Source organism: Eptatretus burgeri, chromosome 16 (assembly GCF_056783735.1).
Source record: "Eptatretus burgeri isolate ZD-2024b chromosome 16, Ebu_testis_v1, whole genome shotgun sequence".
NCBI classification, from domain to species: Eukaryota; Metazoa; Chordata; class Myxini; order Myxiniformes; family Myxinidae; genus Eptatretus; species Eptatretus burgeri.
This window is the reverse complement of record NC_140976.1, coordinates 2970417-2993308: the sequence shown is the minus strand read 5'-3', so window position 1 is coordinate 2993308 and position 22892 is coordinate 2970417. Positions and strand designations below refer to the sequence as shown.

At 45.0% G+C, this 22892-nt stretch overlaps 1 protein-coding gene across 1 annotated transcript in view; it reads left to right on the top strand.

Annotated features, from left to right (window-relative positions):
* The window catches only part of LOC147010335 (transient receptor potential cation channel subfamily M member 2-like), a 258972-nt gene that overhangs the window by 97182 nt on the left and 138898 nt on the right, over window positions 1–22892 (top strand). Inside the window, exons 11-12 of the mRNA XM_085859000.1 lie at window positions 13099–13383; window positions 16139–16171. Of these exons, the coding sequence (XP_085715126.1) occupies window positions 13099–13383; window positions 16139–16171 (318 nt within the window). The remainder of the gene's footprint in view (window positions 1–13098; window positions 13384–16138; window positions 16172–22892) is intronic.

The window sequence follows — 22892 nt, the reverse complement described above, 5'->3', positions numbered from 1 at the left end:
GACAACAGTATGAATAAAATAAATAAAAATGCAACAGAACGTCAGACTTATCGGACTACTCGAGACAATTGTGTCACAAAGTGTGTTCTGCACACAAGTTTTCATCGTATCCGGACAGCGAGATTGCTTCGTTTTATGTGTGGAGAGATATGACCGATGACATGCGCTGACCTTGCTTGTGATTAATTCGCCGCGGAGAAACATGTCTGCTAAGCTGCGCTGGTCACATCACCTCACTAAAATATTTCTGATATCGAGCAGTATGCAAGTCGAATTTACATTATTGAATTACGAATAGGATTTAGTCTAACCAGTTGTTATTGCCAAGTCTTCCTTCGATCTCCTCCCGATCATCATGAACTCCGGGAATTTCATCGCCATTTTCCTCTGTTTGTCCTGTTTCGGGATCGAACTGCTAAGGCCGTATTTCATTTCCAGCTGCCTGAACTTCACCTCCCGCGACTACGTTATCCGACAATTCTCCATGTGATTCTGACCAAAATCCTTCATTTCTCTCACACTCACTGTCGTTACCAGACAAATCAAAGTCCATGCCATCCGTTATTCAAAACCAAATGTTCGATTTTTTTAAAGCAGAAATGAACGAAGCGATTGAGTCGACCAATCAAATGTGGAAACACACAGAAAGCCAATAGAATCACGTTGACCACCAAGCCGAGTAATTTATGCGCAGCCTTTGTCATACTGTAGTTGACGTCATGTGGGTTACACCCCTTTCAGGAGAATTTTTAGGGGCGTTCCCGAAGAGGTTTGTTTTTTTTTAATTTTACATTTTACAGAATGAGTATTTTGAAAAAACATTGTCAGATCTGAAATAACGATGAAAAATTCCTATAGTACATATATAAATGAAATTTCAGTGCTTTTGCGTGTCAGGGGTCCTTTAAGCTCCAGAATCAACTTAGAAGCAGTTCCGACTCCTAAAAAAAAAGTCTTCATTTGTCCAATTCAGACATATTTGACATCGCAGGTGTGTGCAGGAGGTGTATGTTTAATATGATAGTTCGGTGGTTGCTAATCACGTGCAAAGCAAGCCGTTTCTTGTCAAACATTTCGTTGGAGTGCTTAAGCCACTTGGCGAGTGCTCTACAATATTCGCACTGTCACTGAATACTGTATGTCAATTGACTTGAACAGTGTTCAGGAGGCACTCACCTGCGTTGCCCCGCGTTGTAACAGGCTTTGGCTGGCTCGCTGAAAATGTGCAATTTCCCCTTTCTGTACAATATTCTTTCATTATACGACCTATCACTTCGGCATAAATAAATCCAAAAAAATAAAATATATATGAAACTGTTCGTTCACATCATGGCAGGATAGCCGAGAGGGACGCATGCTCGCTCTTCGTTGTGTTGCTTGAGTTTGAATCCCAACCCAGCTTTAAGCTATCATCCCAGTGTTTCACAGGCAAGGTGATTCATCAATGTGTGTATCTGCTCTCAGATGGATGATAAACTGGTCATCACATCTGCCAGATTCCCTCACCCCTATCTCTCTCCCTCCCAACCCCGCCCCCCCCCACGCCTCCCTCTCTCTCCGATCCCTCCCCTCATCCCCTTTTCTCTTCACTCCCTCTATCTCTCTACCCCACCACTCCCCCTGCTCCACCACTCCTCTCCTTGCTCCCCCATCCTTCGCCCTCTGTTGATGGGATTGTAGCATGTACGAATCAGATTCGGAGTGACCAGACCTGTGCGGTGCAAAGGTCGCTGCATGTATGAGCATGCATACAGGCAGATCTTTGCCAGGAAGATCGCATGGGTTTTAAATGTTCCCGCTCCAGGTCTCAAAGTATCCGTGTGTGTATGTGTGTGTGTGTGTGTGTGTGTGTGTGTGTGTGTGTGTGTGTGTGCATGTGCGTGTGTGTGTGTGTGTGTGTGTGTGTGTGTGTGTGTGTGTGTGTGTGTGTGTGTGTGTGTGTGTGTGTGTGTGTGTGTGTGTGTGTGTGTGTCGTTGATTGGTATCTACATATGTGGGTTTCAGAATGTGGAATGGAGTCCTCCCAGTGTGGGCTCAAAGTATCGCCCTTCATTTCAGTAAGGGGTCACGATTCATGGACCAAGCTCTTTCCCCCTTCCTTGCTTTCTCTCCCTCCTTTCTCCGTCCAATCCACTGCCCTCCCTCCATCCTCTCCTCTCCCATCCCTCTGTCCTCTCCCCTTCTGCTCCCTTCCCTCCATCCTCTTCGCTCCCCTCCATTCCTTGTGTTCTCTCGACTTAATTCCCTTCCCTCTCTTCCTCACTGCTCCTCTCCCTCCCCTCTGTCCTCTCCGCTCCCTTCCCTTCCCTCCATCCTCTCTCCTCCCCGCCCTTCCGTCCTCTCCGCTTCCATTCCCTCTGTCTTCTCCCCTCCCTTCCCTCCATCCTCTCTGCCTCCCCCCCCCTTTCCCCTTTATACCTCCATCAGCAAAGTGACGGATTGTATTTCCTAGTAATATAATACATTTTAAAGGCTTGCTCTAAATGATGTTAATTTCACAACATCCGAAACACAACTTCATTTAAATGGTAAACTTCAAAACATAGTTCCCTGACCTAAATCAGCGAGGCAACCCTCTTCCTCGAGGTTTCGATCATTTCAGCCCAGAATCTCTCCAAACGGCGGATCCACTACCTCGGACATGGATCCACAACAGTAGATAGAGGGAAGATGCACAAAAAGGGTGGACTTACAATATTTGCAGTTCACAAAAAGGATAGCCAGCTTGATGACCTGTCCCTGGTAATTCAGCAACTCCTGGGAAGGAATGTAGGCTTGCTGTACTCCCAGGCACACTCCAAGGAAGATTATGGATCGGAGGTAAAACCTTTTCCAATTACAACAACCATTTGAGTAACTTAATCTCTGGACGTGCAATACATGTTCAATGAGAAGCCGTGCATTTTATAGTACCAGCTTGGGGTTAGAATCCATTGGAGTTCAGACTGATTAAGTACCCTTTCAATGATATACAGACTGGGATGAAGTTATCTCAGAGCTCAGTTGTCCTCTCGTCCTTTCTGCTCGCACCTGTTAAGGATTATTATGTATCTCTGATAGACAAGCATGCAGTGATCCCAGCCATTTGCAAAGTTACACCTTTACTTCACAAACAACCACAAAATAGATGTGAATTTATGGTCCGTAAGTTTGATCATTACATCGTTGTGATATGTTGGTTTTCGAAAAGATTATGTTTTGGATTCAATTGGAGCAGATGATTATATTGTACTTAACCGTATGGTTTCTCGTTTCTCTTGTTCACTGCAGGTTTTTGTGGGAAATATATCTCAAATACACAAGGCTGTTAGTTCGTCTGTTTGTCTGTCTGTCTCTGTTCGTCTGTTTGTTTGTCACGATTTTTGGTCACAGTTTTCAAGCAATCGTTCTGAAGTTTTTGTTTGCGCCGTTAACCGGCTAAAGACAGCAACGCTTAGATTTGGTGAAGATCCGAATCCGGATCCGGATACGAGAATTTTTCAAGTAATTCTTCACCATTGAGACATTGGGCCAAAAACGATATGTAGCATAATATCTCAAAAGGTTATGGATAGATTCTGATGAAACTTGGTGGGACAGGTTGGATGTGTGACAAGGACAAATTGATTCAATTTTGGTGAGATCCGAATCCAGATCCAGATATGAGAATTATTTAATTTTTAAATGATTCTTTACCATTGAGATATGGTGCAAAAAACAATGTTGCATGATATGTCAAAAAGTTGGGGACGAATTCGAATGAAACTTGATGGACATATTGGGTGTGTGACAAGAACTAATTGGTTCGAATTTGGCGAAGATCCGAATCCGGATCCGCAGAAGAGAATTTTTCAAATAATTCTTCACCACTGAGAGATGGGGCTAAAATGAGATAAAGCACAATATCTCAACAGGTTATGGATGGATTTCATAGAAACTTTGTGGACCAGTTGGGTGGGTGAAAAGGACTAATTGATTCAATTTTGGTGAAGATTCGAATCTGGATCTTGAAAATAGAATTTAAAAAAGTGATTCTTCACCATTGAGAGATTGGGCCAAAAACGATGTATTGCATGTTATCTCTAAAAGTTGTGGACGACTTGTGACAAAACGAGGTGGAAGAGTTGGTTCGGTGACAAGAACAAGCCGATTCGATTTTGGTTGTCAGGATTCAGATCAGACTTATCAGTGGCATATAAAATGTAAACTATTCAGCGTGGCGGAGGTATGCTCTTCCGACTGCCATTCCGTTTTGCCAAGTTGTCACTCGATGAGTTAGTTTTTTTCATTACTTGGCAAAAAAGATTTTTTTTTGACAAGTATGTTGATCTCCTCCGTTTATTTGTGTGTGTGTGTTTGTTTGTTTGTTTGTGTGTTTGTCTGTCTGCTCACCTCCAGCCCAAATCGCTCAAGCGATCGTTCTGAAATTTTTTAGAGATTAATGTCACTGAGCCTGCGACGGTCCTGCATTGAAGTTTCATAAAATTTGGTTGAGCAAAAAAGTATACATAGGCCAAAATTGGCCAAAAGGCCAATTTGAGCCAAACTTTCTAAAATCCTCAAATTTCATCCGATTGACCTGAATTTTGAACAAGATTTGCATATGAGGTCAATGAATTCAACCACCTATTACGTTTGAGGTTATCTTAGGTCAAAAGTTCAACATAGGTCATAAGGTCAACCCAAAATAGGCCAAATATTTTAACTGTTTCTAAAATTGTAAATTTTCATCCGATTGACTTGAAATTTGAAGAGCATTTGCATATCAGGTCAACAAATTCACCCACCTATTAATTTTGAGGAAAACATAGGCCAAAAGGTCAACACAGACCAAAAGGTCAACATAGGCTGAATTTCTAAAATCCTCAATTTTCATCCGATTGACTTGAAACTTGAAGAGCATTTGCATATCAGATCAAAAATTCAACCACCTATTAATTTTAAGGAAAAGATAGGCCAAAAGGTCAACACAGACCAAAATGTCAGCATCGGCCAAATTTCTAAAATCCTCAATTTTAATCCAATTAATTTGAAATCTGAAGAGCATTTGCACATCACGTCACTGAATTCAACCACCTATTAATTTTGAGGTAAACATAGGCTAAAAGGTCAAAATAGGCCAAAAGGCCAATTTGAACCAAATTTTCTAAATCCGCAATTTTAATCTGATTGAGTTGAAATTTGAAAAGGATTTACATATCAGGTCAGTGAATTCAACTGCCTATTATTTTTGTGATTACCTTGGGCGAAAAGGTCAAAATAGACCAAAAGGTCAACATCGGCCTAATTTCTAAAATCCTCAATTTTCATCCGATTGACTTGAAATTTGAAGAGCATTTGCATATCAGGTCAACAAATTCAACCACCTCTTCATTTTGAGGAAAACATCGGCCAAAAGGTCATCACAGACCAAAATGTGAGCATCAGCCAAATTTCTAAAATCCTCAATTTTAATACAATTAATTTGAAATCTGAAGAGCATTTGCACGTCACTGAATTCAACCACCTATTAATTTTGAGGCAAACATAGGCCAAAAGGTCAAAATAGGACAAAAGGCCAATTTGGACCAAATTTTCTAAATCCACAATTTTCATCTGATTGAGTTGAAATTTGAAAAGGATTTACATATTAGGTCACTGAATTCAACTGCCTATTATTTTTGTGGTTACCTTGGGTGAAAAGGTCAAAATAGACCAAAAGGTCAACAGAAGCCAAATTTCTAAAATCCTCAATTTTAATCGAACTAAATTAAAATTTGAAGAGCATTTGCATGTCAGGTCATTGAATTCAAGTACCAATTATTTTTGAGATCAACATTGGCAAAAAGGTCAACATAGATAAAAAGGTAAAAATTTTTATACAAATTTTACAAAATCCTCAATTTTTATCTAATTGACTTGAACTTTGAAGATCATTTGAATATCAGTTTGCTGAATTCAACCAGCTATTAATTTTAGTTAAACATAGTCCATAAGGTCAACCCAAAATAGGCCAAATTTTTTAATTGTTTCTAAAATTGTCAATGTTCATCCGATTGACTTGAAATTTGAGGACGATTTGCATATCAGGCCACTGAAATCATCCACTTTTTAGTTTTGAGGTAAACATTGGCCAAAAGGCCAAAATTGGCCAAAAGGCAAATTTTGGCCAAATTTTCTAAAATCCTCAATTTTCATCCGATTGACTTGAAATTTGAAGAGCATTTTCATGTCAGGTAGCTGAATTCAATTATCAATTAATTTTAAGGTGAAAAGGTCAACATAGGCCTAATATCTAAAATTGATAGACAGGGCCAAAAACTAAATATATCACTATATCTCAAAAAGCTGTGGATGAGTTGAATAGTTGACAAGAACAAGCGGATTGGATTTTGGTTCAGATCCAGCCCATCAGTGGGTTACAAAACTTGAACTGTTCCACCTGGCAGAGGTATGCGCTCTCCCGAGTGCCATTCTACTTTGTGCTGTTTTGCCAAGTTGTCACTCTATGAGTGATTTTTCATTTGTTGGCTGCTCGCTCCGCTCAAGAGCACCCTTATTCTGGACATTTCCATCTGTGTCTGTCCGCGAAACTTTGGTCAAGCCTAGGGGCTAAACCACTCAACCGATTCCAATGAAATTTTGTAGGTAGGACCAATATTTCTGGGAATCGTGTGCTTTCGAATATGGAACACCGGGTCCGAGCAACGGGATAGCAACGGCCCTTTAAAGTGGTCAAAAAATCGAAAAAAAAAATCGAAGCTTAAAGTTCTGTGCGCAATCTATCTAGCTCCCTTCAAGCCAATTTGCAACCTTAACAAAAAATATTTGTAGGAGGAGATAGGTTTTGGGCGAGTTAAGTACATGTCGAACATTTCAGAAACGGTTAATTGCGAATATCTCTAAGAGAAAGAGTCTCATTTTGATGAAACTTGGGTGAAATGTGTACAATGTGGCTTAATGTACAACGTAATAAAATTGATGCTTTCTGCACTCAATTGAACCTCATTCCTTCCCATCATGGACCGACACGTGGCGCTGCTCAGCTGGATCATGTCCTGATTCCTGAACAATATACAAATTACGAAAATCTCCGATACATGCATACTCTAACTTTCGCTAATTTGTACTCTGATCATCACACCGTGGCCATTCGATTGTCAAAGAATGAAATTGATTGATAGCATGTACATGAATATCGGCTAGTCGCGTCGGCCAGCTTTCCATCTCGAGCGAGCAGCCATGTCGCCTACCGGCTTGTTTGTTTGTTTGTTTGTTCGGCCACACAGAACTTTTGTGTTTTTCTCCTCAACCGCTTGTTGGATTGAGATGAAATTTCCACCATTCTTCATGCGAATTCTTATGCAGTATGTTTTAATCATAATTATGAGGTCATAGGTCATGTGTTGTGGCAGCCATATTGGAAAAACGGGAAAAAATTGGACCTCTGTATCTGAAACGGCACTAAGGAAAAAATTGAAACTTGGCACATGGCAAGTACTCATTTGTATAAGAAGGAAGATTTTTTATGACATCATAAGTGCCTTTGTTATGACATCATAATTGCATCTCTGGATAAAATGGTCCACAGAAAATATAATGATGATGTCATCGTTTACATGATTCGGCAGCAATATTATTTTAAAAACAAAACCTTCAAAATCTTCTATTCTGAAGTTTCTGAACAGATCGAGGCCAAACCTTACAAGTATGACCGCATATCAATGAGGAACAATGGATTCCCACATATGATGTCATCGGGTACATGGTTTGGCAGCCTTATTGGATTTACACTAAAACCAATAAAAAAAATTGTTCTCCAGAATGGCTGGACAGATTGAGGGGAAGCATCACACAAAAGTTCCCCAAAGGCATGGGTGTATAAGTTTAAGCAATAATTGATAGGTCACATGGTTTGATAGTCATATTGGTTTGAAGAAAATATTAAATAATGTTTTCTCTGGACCACTTAATCAATCGACATGAAACTTCACATTCATGATTGAGTCGAGATGGCGGATACATATTTTAATTTTCAACTTGATCGGATGCATGGTCTGGTAGCCAGATATATTTAATGTTTTGATATGGGTTCTTTTTGTTTTTATTTATTTTGATTAATACTCACTTGGCTGTGCCTGGATGAATTTGATGGTAGAGGAGAAGGAGCTGAAATGCAAATCCTATCCAGGTTCCTCCTGATGACTTCATCTTTGCTTTTTGCTTGTTAAGGTTTTCTGGTCCCTCCAATGCAGGACCGCACAGATTTGGTCTTCATTTGATTTGAATTGAATTTATTTTAATTCCATTCTGAATTCAATTGAATGATAATAATAAAAAAATGTCCTGCGTGTGTGTGTTCGTATGGCAGCTTAGCTGCCGGGGTAGCTATCACTTCTTGAAGCGCGACTGTGTCGCTGATGCAGTGCCCCTCTACCAGTACACACACTGGAACTGGTACTCATTTTGCTGACCTCGGAAGGATGACAGGCTGAGTCAACCCCCTGGTGTATTAATTCAGCGGCCGACGGGGCTTGAACTCAGGACCCTAGGATCCCAAGCCACCACCCGAACCACCGAGCCAACACCAGGCTCTTGTCCTGGGTTATGGTCAGGTGTTCGATCAAAGCAGGGTTGCATCAAATTGGGACGTCTTGGTTCCCGGTCATCACTGCCAGCAGTTACATCGTGGCAGTTCGCGTTAAGTCTCATTAATTACGTAACACACTAGTGCACAAACGCCACACAAAATACACCACACAAAAGAAGTGCTGACGTGGGTCTGCGATCTCTGACTGCTTTTTTTCTTGTTTGTTTTGTTTTGTGATCTTTCTATTTTTCAATGTTTGAAATCCATTTCAATATGAACTCATGATATCAATTTGTGCACTCAAAATGCCAAACACATCTGATTATTGGTGATGAGATGTTACATTCTGTGCTGATGGACAACAAACAACTACTGAAGCATCTCTACTGAAAATGGAATCGTGAACTGCAACTCGTAAATGAGGTTACTTTCGAAAAAAAAACATTTAAGCATAACCGACTAACTATAACGTAAGTGACTAACTCTAATGTAACTCTAATGAGAGGAAGGGGCTAATGGAAGCCTGAAGCATCATCGGCGATGCCTGTGCAACACTGGCTAACTCTAACCTAAATCTTAACTGGCTAAACCTGCTCGGAGAAGAGCAGCAGGGGTTGAGAAGGGTTAATGGGGGTGGGTGACAGATCAGGCCATTGTCAGGTCAGGCCAGATCTGTGACTTGCTACAGGTATCATGAAAACCTGCACTAACCTGTTCCATGGTCGGGTTGGCGGCGACTAAACCGTCTCCCCCACCAGGTTTTTTGATGAGGAGGGTGTTTGGATATGGACACCCAGCAGGATTAAAAACAAAACCTGTCAAAGGGCAGAGGAGCTCCTTGTGAGCCAACGGCCATCCATATCTAGTGCCCAACTGTGTCTGCGGATGTCCTCCTGCAGTTGGGTTACTTCTTATTAGGAGGTTGGTGGCAGGATTTGCATTCCGGCCACCGTAAGACCCTTCATTCCACAAAACATTCTCGAAGCATATAAGAAAAATGTGAAAAACCACTCCTTGGGAATACCTCCTGTGCAGATTCCCTTCGCAGGGCAGCTCACCGGATGACGGGATTGCAGCAAAGCCTTAGGGGCCCCCAATCTTTGATGATAGGAGGGAAACCACGGGGTAACATTCCCAGGTCAGATTGCGGGAGAGTGTGTCGGAGTGGTGCTGAGGTGTTGTCCGCCAGATGGCGGTCTCCTTGGGTTAACCTGAGGCGGTCCCTTCGGGTGGGTGCCTGGAATGTCCTATCCCGAAGAGAGGATGATCACCTATCTCTGTTATTATCTGAGCTCAAGCGTTTGGACATCGGTATTGCAGCACTCTCTGAGGTTTGGAGACCAGATTGTAGCGAGATCATGGTGGGTGGTTACACCTACTCTCGGTCTGGTCGCTCTGATGGTTACCATGCCCAAGGAGTTGCTGTAGCTGTGTCCAATAAACTGACTCCCATGATAATTGAGGTAACTCCAGTCAACGAGCGTATTATGAGACTAAGAATTCATCAATCCTTGGGTGTCATTTTCCTGGGCTCTGTTTATGCTCCGACTGAGGGGAGTGATCTCACCGTAAAGGACACATTCTATGCCACGCTCGTGTCTGTGGTTGATCAATGCCCCAGGCAAGATACACTTCCAGTCTTGGCGAATTTCAATGCATTGTCTGGAACTGATGGGGATGGTTATGAGATGTGTGTTGGTCCCCATGGATCTGGAACTGTGAACCTGAATAGCACTAAGTTCCTTGACTTTGCAAGAAGTCATGGACTTAGGGTGGCTGGTTCATGGTTTCAGCGCCCACAAGCTCATCGCTGAACTTGGTATTCTAACGCTGGTGGTGTGGCAAAGGAGATTGACCACGTGCTTGTTGATGGTCGCTGAAGGATGATCCAGAACTGCAGGCTCCACCGGAGTGCTCAGTTCCTCAATACTGACCACCGGCTTGTTATAGCAACTCTTACGTTGCACCTTAAATCCAGGAGAATGGTACCATCCCAGCCGAGGCTGGATGTTGGCAATCTCAAGGATGAGAGGGCAGCTGAGAAGTTTGTGAACAAGCAGAGTGGAGGTCTGGGTGCTTTGGGAGATCCTGAAAGTTGCGGAGTGCCTTGAAGACCACCGTCCTTGCTGTTGCCGGTGGATGTCTTGGAATTCATCATAGGGCGAAGATGAATTTTGTCTCCAAGGGACACTGCATACCATTGACCAGAGTCGCAGGGCCAGGCTGAATGGCAGAGCTGAGCTGTTCAGGGAGCTGAGGCGTAAAACTTTATGCGCGCTAATGGTGGACAAGGAGGCCGATGTGTGAGGAATCTGTGAGTGGGGTAGAGCATCACCTGTGGTCAGATGATTCTCGTCCTGCTTACAGGGGAATTCTCACATTGCGTTCATCCAAGCCCGTCCCTCGGTGTAGTGCAGTTATAGCAGAGGGTGGTGAGCTCTTAACAGATGAGTCCGAATTGAAGACACGCTGGGCTGGTTACTTTGAGCAGTTGTACCAGACTGATCCACCAGCTGTCAAGTTGGACATCAGGGGTGATACAATCACTGTTGTTGACCCTCCAATCAACTGTGGTCCACCTTCGTTTCTGGAAACACAGGTTGCGGTAAAGCAGTTGAAATGGGGTAAAGCTCCAGGGATCTATGGCATCCATGCTGAACTTCTCAAGGCTGGTGGAAATGCTGGTGGAAATGGACTCATGTCATTGCATGCAGTTCTGTGCTCTGCCAGGAACACAGGCATCATCCCAACTGACTGGAAGAGGGGCCTTGTTGTCTCTCTCTGGAAAGGGAAGGGTGATCACCAAGACTGCAACAACTACCGAGGGGTGATGCTGCTCTCAGTGCCGGGCAAGGTCTTTGCTCGGATAATTCTTGATAGGGTTTGCCACCATCTGCTTGAGCACCAGTGTCCAGAGCAGTCAGGCTTTACACCAAAGATGTCAGCGATTGACCGTATCCTTGCTCTTCGGGTCTTCACCGAATGCAGAAGAGAATTTTGGCAGGGGCTGCTTGCAGCTTATGTTGATCTCTGTAAAGCGTTTGGATCTCTGTAAAGCGTTTGATTCAGTGAATCGGGATGCCCTCTGGAGGATTCTTGGTCTTGGGGTGCCACCAAAACGGATCGATCTGTTGTCTGAACTATGCTCTGATACTGAGAGTGCTGAGAGATGTGGTGGTACCATCTCTGACTTATTTCCAGTTGTTACTGGAGTTTGTAAGGGGTGTGTACTGGCCCCCACACTTTTCAGCACTTTTATGGACTGGATTCTGGGTGGATGTCGGAGAGATAAAGCTGCGGTGCATCATTTTGGAATGTCAAGATCTCTGACCTCAATTTCGCAGACGATGCAATCATCTTTGCGTGGACTTAGATATCCTTTTGGGGGCCCTCGAGGTGCTGATTGGGGAGTCGGAGCCACTGGGAATACGGGTTTCCGGGGTCAAAACTAATATCCAGGCTTTCGATGACATCTTGGATGCTGCTGTCCTGTCTATTCCTGTTTGTGGTGAAGATGTTGTGGTCATGGAGAGATTCACTTACCTTGGCAGTGATATTCATGTCTCTGCTGGCTGTGAGTCAGAGGTCAATAGATGTCTGGGTTTGGCCTGGGGGGTCATGGATTCACTGGATCATGGGGTGTGGCACTGCCAGTACCTGTGCGGGAGGACGAAAGTCCGAGTCTTCAGGTCCTTTGTGCTTCCAGTCTTGCTCTATGGATGTGAGACTTGGACTCTGACCAAGGATTTGAGATGGAGGCGTAATTCCTTTGGTACCAGGTCTCTTTGGAGATTCCTTGGCTATCGCTGGTCGGACTTTGTGTCCAATGAGCGGTTGCTGAGAGAGACTCAAATGAGATTTGTTACCTGCATAGTCTGTGAGTGTCAGCTGCGGCTGTATGGACATGTGGCTCGTTTTCCTTATGCTGATCCTGCTCACCAGATTCTCTCAGCTTGGGAGTCTCGTGAATGGAGGAGGCCAATGGGCCGACCACGTGCCTCCTGGTTCTGGAATGTCTGAGGAGTTCAGCGTGAACATCTGTCTGAGGCATAGTAGCTCTCTCAGGCCACTCATGTTTATTTATTTATTTTTTATTATAGAAACTACCCCAAGCAAGGCATAAAGCCACTCTGGGTGTGGGGGCTAATGGAAGGCAAGATAGAAATGAGGATAAAGCAAAACAAAATAAAAGAAAGACAAATAACAAGAAAACATCCAAGACACATTGACGGAGGTGAATAATTTGAGACCTGGGTGGGCTCCGATCCACCTTCTGAAGCCTGCGTATGGAGATAACAACCAACAATAAACACAATGGGTTTTCTCTGTTCTGCAACCTTCTAAAAAGTACCTAGATTTTGGTAATTTAAATTCTTAAGGGACTTAAGACTTTGATTCAAAACTGTGGGACTTAAACACATGTTGCCATGACTTCACTTCATCAGTGATGAGAAATAATTGAACATTTCAAATGAATATAAATTGACTTTTATCTCTCCCTCAAGTCATATACTCTCATCACTGTCTGTCTTTCTTCGTTTTCATTCCAGTGTTTGGACAAACCCATGCACACAGCACTGGTAAACAACCGTTACCAGTTTGTACAACTTTTTCTTGACCATGGACTTGTCCTCAAGGAGTTTATCAACAAACGTCATTTGGAGGAACCTTACCAGAACGATCCCAATCCAGACCTGCAGTTAAAAATTATGCCTGCCAAGACACAGGAGGCTTCTGGTTCCAGAAAGGAGTGTGACCAGTCCGTGGTGATTCAAAAATACCTGGAAAACTTGCGGGACAACCAGTCATATTCCAACGACGGTGAACGATTTGAGGTAAATCATTTTCTCAATGCAACAACCATTTGAGTAACTTCATCTCTGGACAGGTAATACAGGTCCAGCAGGAAGCCGTGCATTTTATTGTACCAGCTCGGGGTTAGAATCCATTGAAGTTCAGACTGATTAAGTGCCCCTCCATTGATCTACTGACGGGCTTGAGGAAATCTCAGAGCTCATTTGTCGTCGAGTCCTTTGTGCTCACACCTGTTAAGGATTATTGTGTATATCTGATGGACAAGCATGTGGTGCTTCCACCCATTTTTTTTTTTTTTTTTTTTTTTTTTTTTTTTTTTGTATACCTTGGTCGAGGCTCGTATGAGAGCTAACACACAACTCACAGCAAGGAGGCATGAGACAAGAGGGGTGGGAGTGGAAGGGACAAAACATTGAGGAACAGACACAGGTGAACTGTGGAAGGGAGAGGGATGGGGATGGGACGGGGAACATGGCGAGGAGAAGATGGACATTACAGGGACTTTCAGGAAGGAAAGCAGGAGAATTGAAGGAAGTGGGCTTGGGTGGATTATCGGGGGTAGAAAAGATCGAGGATTTGGATGGGGGAAGATAAGAGGTGGTGGTGAACAGCTGTTTTGAAAGCCTGGAGGGAAGAATGGGAAAGAATAGAGTGAGGAAGTTTATTCCAAAGGCGGGAAAAAAGAGGAATGAAAGAGTGAAGATGAGCAGTGATTCGTGATTTTGGTAGTTTTACCAGAATGGGGTTGTTGGCGGACCTTGAGCGCCCTGTGGAAATGTGGTTGGGACAAATCGCAGAGAGAGCAGGGGGGCAAGGCTGGAGAGGAGTCGGTAGAAGACAGAAAGACCACCGACCAACCTGCGGTGATTGAGTGAGAGGCCCAAAGACTCAGCTTCATTGCGGGAGATGCCAATGATCTTAAAAGCCCTGGTTTCGACAGCGTGAAGTCGAGAAAGGTGGGAGGCAGGAGCACCAGCCCAGAGGGGAGAGCAGTACTCCATCAGGCTATGGACAAAAGCTTTGTAAGTAGTCAGGAGCTCAAGAGGGCCGAGGAAGGACTTTGCACGACGGAGGATTCCCAGTCGGCGACTGGCTTTTGAGGCAAGGTTGGAAATGTGACTTTCCCAGGAAAGGTCATGGCAGATAGTGAGACCCAGAAGCTTGAAAGAAAAGACTTCTTCCAGAGGATTGTTGAGAAAGTGGATGGGGGGGTTTTTTAAACGGTCCTTTCGAAGAGACATAGTGAGAGTGTGAGATTTGTGTGGATTGAAAGACATGTTCCACGTGTTGGACCAGTTTGTGATTTTATCCAGATCTGCAGTGAGCGAAGAAGCTGCTGCTTGCCGGTCTGAGGGATGACAGATGGTACGGCAGAGGGTGGAGTCGTCGGCAAAGAGAAATAGAGGATTTTCCAGAGAGTCCGAGAGATCATTGATGAAAACCAGAAAAAGAACAGGGCCCAGAACGCTACCTTGAGGAACTCCAGCCTGCACAGGAAGAGGGGATGAAAGAACTCCATTTAGGGCCACACGTTGACTGCGACAGGAGAGGAAGTCTGCGAGCCATGAGTGGAGATGGCCTTGAATACCATGGGAAGAGAGTTTGGTGAGTAGGGCAGGGTGCCAGACTGTGTCAAAAGCACGTGATATGTCCAGGGATACGGCTCGGATTTCCTGTCTGGCATTGAGGACCTCCATCCATTGATGGGAGAGCAGTAGCAGCATATCCAGGGTAGAGTGACCTGGTCTGAAACCAAATTGATGATTGGAAATCAAGCCATTGGAGAAGAGGAAGGATTTCATGTCTGAAGCAATGATGGATTCCATAACCTTGCTGATGATTGGGAGAAGGCTGATTGGTCTGTAGTTACAGGGATCTGTTTTTGCACCTTTTTTATGCAGGGCAGTGATGTTAGCAGATTTCCAAGCAGATGGCAGATGACCTTTGGCAAATGAGAGGGTGAATAGAACAGAGAGAGGGTGAGCAAGAGCAGAAGAGCAGGCTTTGAGGACACGTGGGCTGATGCCGTCTGGACCGGTTGCAGAATCTGACTCGAGGTTTGAAAGCAAGCTCTCCACCTTGTCAGGAGAAAAGGATACAGAGTCCAGGGACAGTTGGGTGCGACTGGGTAAAGTGGGTAGAGATAGTGATGGGTTTGGGACACAAGATTTAGCTGCAAACACCGAGTTTAGACATTCAGCTTTATCACGTGTGGAATCAGCAGTGCGGCCATTTGAGGTAAGGGAGGGGATGGAGGGGGAACATACACCAGAAACAGATTTGATTAAACGCCACCAGGATTTTGAGGAGGGAGAGAGGTTTGAGAGTTCAGACTTGAGATGAGAAAGATGTTGTTTTCTGGCTCTCCTGAGGGTAGATACACACTTGTTCCGAGCTTTGTGGAAAGAACTGAGATTGCCCTCAGTTGGGTTTGCTTTCCATGAGGCAAAGGCAAGTTGTTTCAGGACAACTGCCTCACCACAAGCTTCAGTAAACCAAGGGCGGGAGGAAGGGTAAGACAACTGAACACGAGAGGGGATAAATCTGTGCATGAGGGAGAGCAAGTTTCTTTGAAAGAATTCCCAGGATGAATTTGCAAAGATGCAACTTTATTTCACAAACTCACAAAATAGATGTGAATTTTGTGTCCGTGAGTTTGATCAGCAAATTGTTGTTGTATGTTGGTCTTCGAAAGGATTCTGTGTAGATTCAATTCGAGCAGATGATACTATTGTGCTTAACCATAACATTTCTCATTTCTCTTGTTCACTGTAGATTCTACTTAGAAATTTATCTCAAACACACCAGGTAAGGCCTTTTGTGAATTGATTATTGTGCTGATTGTTTGCATTGATTAAGAAGGACTTACTGAGCGGTGTTTTGAATTGTTCGAAATTTTTTTGTTTTGTGATTTTTTTATTTCCCAAATGTTTGAACTCCATTTAAATATGAACTCATTATATCAATTTGTGCAATCAAAATGCTAAACATGTCTGATTTTTGGTGATGAAATGTTACATTTTGTGCTGATCGAAAACAAACTACTGAACCATCTCAACTGAAGATGGAATCATGAACTGCAACTTGTAAATGAGGTTCCTTTGAAAATATACATTCAAGCATAACCGACTAATTCTAACCCTAGCCTGAGGCAGAACTGGCAAAGCCTAAGAACCTACTCACAGGGGTTCAGCGAAACCTACTGGCTAAACCTACTCGCAGAAGTGCAGCATGTTGTTTAGAAAGGGTAGGGGGTGACGGATGAGATGTTCCTGCTGAAACAGCTGGTGGAGAAGAGGTTTTTGTTTTGTTTTGTGTTTTGTATACAATGTCGAGGCTCATATGAGAGCTAACACAGAACATACAACAAGGTGAGCAGGAGACGAGCGGGGCGGGAAAGCGGCGGACAAAGCAGTGGTGAAGAACATGAGGAGATCTGTGGAAGGGAGAGGGATGGGGCAGGGTACACAGGGTAAACAAGATGGACACCACAGGGACTTTCAGGTCTTTACATGACAGGCTCTTTCAGGAAGGAAAGCAGGAAATTCGAAGAAGGTGGGTTTGGGGTGGATTGATGGGGGGTAGAAAATATAATGGTTTTGGATGGGGGAAGATATGAGCTGGTGACAAACAGCTGTTTTGAAGACCTGGAGGGAAGAGTGGGATTGAAGACAGTGTGGGAGTTTGTTCCAAAGGCGAGAAAAATAAGAGGAATGAAAGAGTGAGCGTGAGCATTGATTCTTTATTTTGGCAGTTTCACCAGAAAAGGGTTACTGGCATACCTTGAGCACCCTTAGGAAATATTTTTTTTTTGGAGGGGAGGGGGGAGGGGGGAGGGGCATATTCACAGTCAAAGCAGGGGGGACGAGGCTGGAGATGAGACTGTAGAAGACAAAAAAACCACTGACCTGCCTGTGAGAGTGAGAGGACCAAAGACTCAGTCTCATCATGGGAAAAACCAATAATCCTAAATGCCTTGGTTTCCACAGCGTGAAGCTGATAAAGGTGAGAGGCGGGAGCACCAGCCCAGATGGGACAATAACACTCCATGAGGCTGCAGATGAAAGCTTTGTATGTGGTCAGGAGCTCAGGTGTGCCAAAGAAGGAGTTTGCATGATGGAGAATGCCCAGTCGGCAAATGTCTTTGGAGACCAGCTTGGAAATGTGGCTTTCCCATGAAAGATCATGGCAGATAGTGAGACCCAGAAGCTTGAATTAAAGGAATTCTTCAAGGGGATTGTTGAGAAAGTGGGTGGTTTGGGGGGGGGGGTCCAGACAGCCCTTTAGGAGAGAGATAGTGAGAGCTTGAGATGTCAGGATTGAAAGACGTTATACGTGTTGGACCAGTTTGTGATTTTATCCAGATATGCAGAGAGTGAAGAGGCTGCTGCTTGCTGAACTGAGGGATGACAGATGGAACAGCAGAGGCTGGAGTCATCAGTAAAGAGATAAAGAGGATTTTCCAGAGTCATAGAGATCATTGATGAAAACTAGAAAATGACCAGGGCCCAGAATGCTGCCTTGAGGAACTCCAGCCTGGACAGGAAGAGGGGATGAGAGAACTCCATTAAGAGCCACATGTTGGCTGTGACAGGAGAGGAAGTCTGCAAGCCATGAGTGGAGATGGCCTTGGATACCATCGGAAGAGAGTTTGGTGAGCAGGGCAGGGTGCCAGACCATGTCGAAAGCACGCGATATGTCTTGGGATATGGCTCTGATTTCATGTCTGACACTGAGTATCTCCATCCAATGTTGGGAGAGCAGAAGCAGCATATCCAGGGCAGAGTGACCTGGTCTGAAACCAAATTGATGATTGGAAATCAGGTCATTGGAGAAGAGGAAGGATTTAATGTCTGGAGAAATGATGGATTCCATAACCTTGCTGTTTATTGGGAGAAGGCTGATTGGTCTGTCGTTGCAGAGATCTGTTTTTGCACCTTTTTATGCAGAACGGTAATAGTTGATGATTTCCAAGCAGAAGGCAGATGACTTTGAGCAATTGAGAGGGTGAATGGAACGGAGAGATGGTGAGCAAGAGCAGAGGAGCAGGTTTTTTGGACTCGTGGGCTGATGTCGTCTGGACCGGTTGCAGAATCTGAGTCGAGGTTTGATAGCAAACTCTCCACCTTATCAGGAGAAAAGGACACAGAGTCCAGAAACAGCTGGGTGCAACTGGGTGAGGTGGGTACAGAAAGCGATGGGTTTGGGACACAAGATTTAGAAGCAAACATGGTGATTAGGCATTCAGCCTTTTCACATGCAGTGGCAGCTGTGTGGCCATTTGAGGTAAGGGAGGAGATTGAGGGGGAACATACACCAGATGCAGACTTAACTCGATGCCACTAAAATTTGGAGGATTGGAACAGGTTGGAGAGTTCAGACTTGAGATTTGAAAGATGTTGTTTTCTGGCTTTCCTGATGGCAGAAACACAGTTGTTCTCAGCTTTGCGGAAGGAATTGAGATTGCCTTCAGTTGGATTGGCCTTCCAAGAGGCAAAATCAAGTTATTTCATGACAACTGCCTCGCCACAAGCTTCAGTGAAGCATGGGCAGGAGGAAGGGTAGGACAACTGAAGACGAGATGGGATAAATCTGTGCATGCGAGAGAGCAAATTTCTTTGAAAGAATTCCCAGGACGAGTTGATGTCAGAGAAAGTAGAGATGGGAGACCAGTCTAGACATTTGATGGCTGCTTGGAGACCCTGCCAGTTGGCCTGAGTGAAATGCCAGACTCGACGGCACTGAGGTGGTTCTCAAATAACAGCCAGAGAGATGTCTACTTTGATAAGCGTGTCGTCAGAAGAACCGTTTGGAGCGGAGGAAGAACAGAAGATATTTTCATGGAAATTTGTCAAAATCAGATCCAGAAGAGATGGAGTACCATTGGTTGAGATCCGGGTCTGGAAGTTGACACATTGATTCAGTTCCAATGAGTCACAGAAGTCTTTTGCTGCAGTGTCATGGCAGGTGAGAGAGGTACCCACACCCAGCCAACTGGCATGATGACCAATGAAGTCACCACACATGAGGAAGAGAGAGTTGGGATGAGAGGATAGAAGTTTGTCCATGTTTTCGGACAGTGAGGTATAAATGGAGTTATCACTATTTTGTGGATGGGACAACACACATTTCAACATGAGGTGGGAGTGGAGCTGAAGCCAGAGCCAGAGGTATTCCTGGGGGTTTGGCTAGTGAGGGCAGTGCATGGAGAGTGAGGAATAGTGTTTGATGAAGAGAGCAACTCCACCACCAGAACAAGGCTCAGGTCTGTCACTCCAGAGGAGGGAGCAACCAGGGAGAGATACTAAGGAGTCAGAGATGTCTTGAAGGAGGAAAGTTTCGGTAAAGCAGATTGTCTGGTTTGTCATTGGCAACCTGTTTGGAAAGATCTGTCAGATTTGAGCAAAGGCCCCAGATGTTTTAGCTCAACACTGTTAAAGAAGAGGGAGGGTTGGATGCTTTGGGTGCAGTGGAGGAGAGGCGACGGGAAGGGTAAGACGAAGGAGAAGGGGGGGAGACATAAAGAGAGTTGTTTGAAAGAGTGTGGGGGTTGCAGAAGAGCACAGGGAAAGTGGTGGATGAGGAGGAGAAAAGGCTTGGTGGTGATGGGGTGAGGTCCAGTGGGGAGTAATAAGACAGGGGGCAGAGGGCAATTGAAGATCAGAGGAGGTGGAGTTTTGAGATGGAAGAGAGAGGGCAGGGGAAGGGGGCAGCTTTGTGGATGTGAGGAAGGCATCTTTGTGAAGAGGGGGGTGAGGGGGGATATTGGAGGGAGAAGGGTGAGAGGGGAGAGTTGAAGGAGAAGGGTGAGGGGGGGTTGCTTTTGAGAAAGGTGACTGGGAAGCTTGGAGGGGGAGGACTGTGAAGGAGGGGAGATGATGAGAGCAGGCACAGCCAAGGTGCAGGAGAGCGATGCGAGAGGTGGGGTTGAAGGTGCAGGTGAACTGGATTTGCAGACTTCTAGAAGGCCTACAACACTGCTGTGAGAGAGATGGTGATGGCAACACAGAGATGGATGGGAGTGCCAGAAGCATAAGTTAGGTTCGTGGAAGGGATGTACAACGGAACGAAGGGAAGGGCTTTGGTTGGTCCTAGAATGTCTCAAACAAGACATAAAGCCACTGTTGGTAAAGGGCTAAGAGAAGGTTATATAAAGGTAACTGAGGATAGAGCAAAACAAAATAAAAGAAAAATAAAAATAACAAGAAAACATCCAAGATACAGGAAGTAGCGGAGGCCATTTGAAATACGATGAAACCTCAGATGGAGGAAGTAGGAATTGACATTCCTCTTCAAGCTGAGGAGATACTAGGATAATGGGAAGCACGTGACAGGTGGTGCATTCCAAAGCGAGATAGGATGCGTGATAAAACTATCTGAATTGCCTTTCGTTCTGCACTTTGGATGAGCTATCGTGCATGGGTGTGCAAAGATGGCAAACAGAGTCTTGCGTACAAGTACTTGCACAGGAGGAAGCAAGTTAGAAAGCCCAGCAGAACATTTGACATGGTGTGGTGGTCGAATGGCAGCTTAGCTGCCAGGGCAGCTATCATTTCTTGAAGCGCGACTGTGTCGCTGATGCAGTGCCCCTCTACCAGTGCACACACTGGAACTGGTACTCATTTCGCCGACCTCAGAAAGATGACAGGCTGAGTCAACCCCCTGGTGTATTAATTCAGCGGCCGACAGGGCTTGAACTCAGGAACCTAGGATCCCAAGTCGCCACGCTAACCACTGAGCCAACACCAGGCTAACATTTGCCATGAAAATATCTGAAGAACAAACGAAGATTGGCAACTGACCTATGGTACGAGAGCGGTTAAAGAGTTGAACCCACCTCTGCACCAACCAGGGGTAACTCGGCATTTCAGGAGCCGATTAAGTAAAGATAACTGCCAGGCTGGTACTCCATCCCAAATATGGCGAGAGTATTCCATGAGGGGACGTAGGTCAGGTCAGGTATTGGAGAATGTGCTAGAGAAGCACGTCGCTGCACCCACTTTCCACCAGTACTCCAAGGGCCTCCATCTGGCCATCCCCAAGGCAGATGCCTGGCCCATCCCCCATCTCCTTGAGATGCTGATCAACCTGCTGCATCCACGAGGCACATGGTCGGCCCATTGGCCTCCTCCACTCACGAGGATCCCTCACTGAGATAATCTGCTGAGCAGAATCAGCGTCAGGAAAATGAGCCGCATGTCCATACAGCCACAACTGATACTCAGGGACTATGCAGACAACAAATCTCATTTGAGACTATCTCAGAAACTCCTCGTTGGAGACAAAATCCGACCATCGGTCACCAAGGATTCTCTGAAGAGACCTGGTACCAAAGGAATTAAGTCTCCATTCCGGATCCCTGATCAGAATCCAAGTTTCAAATCCATATAGCAAGACTGGAAGCACCAAGGACCTGAAGACACTGGCTTTTGTCCCCCTGAACAGGTACCGACAGCGCCACTCCCCATGATCCAGTGAATCCATGATGACTCCCCAGGCACAACCTAGACGTCTATTAAACGTTGGCTCACAGATATCAGAGACATGAATATCACTGCCAAGGTAAGTGAATCTCTCTGTGACCTCAACATCCTCACCACAAACAGGCACAGACAGGACAGCAGCATCCAAGATGTCATTGAAAGCCTGGATATTCGTTTTGACTCAGGAAACCCATAATCGCAGCAGCTCCGACTCCTCATTCAGCACCTCGTTGGCCCTCAAAAGGATATCCAGAGTCTCCGCAAATTTGACTGCATCATCTGCGAAATCAAGGTCAGAGATCTTGACATTCCCAAACAATGCACCGCAACTTGATCCCTCTGACATCCTCCCCAGAATCCAGTCCATATAAGAGCTTAAAAGTGTGTGGGCCAGTACACACCGCTGATGACCACCAGCAACAACTGGAAATATGTCGGAAATGGTATCACCACATCTCATAACACTCTCAGTGCCAGAATGTAGTTCATACATCAGATTGTTCAGTTTTGGTGGCACCCCACGGAGACCAAGAATCCTCCAGAGGGCATCCCTATTCACTGAATCGAACGCCTTGCAGAGATCAACATGGGCTGCAAGCAGCCCCTGCCAAAACTCTCGTCTGCGTTCGCTGAGGACTCGAAGAGCAAGGAAACTGTCAATCATTGACCTCTTTGGAGTAAAGGTCAACTGCTCTGGGAGCTGGTGCTCAAGCAGATGGTGGGAAACTCTATTGAGAATTATCCGAGCAAAGAACTTTCCCGGCACTCAGAGCAGCGTCACCCTCGGTAGTTGTTGCAGTCCTGGCGATCACCCTTCCCTTTCCAGAGAGGGATAACAAAGCCTGTCTTCCACTCAGTTGGGATGATGCCTTTGTTCCAGGCAGAGCAGAGAAATGCATGCAATGACATGAGTACAGCATTTCCACCAGCCTTGAGAAGTTCAGCATGGATGCCACAGATCCCAAAAGCTTTATCCCATTTCAACCTGTTCACCACAGCCTGAGTTTCCACAAACGAAGGTGTGGAGCACAGTTGATTGTAGGGTC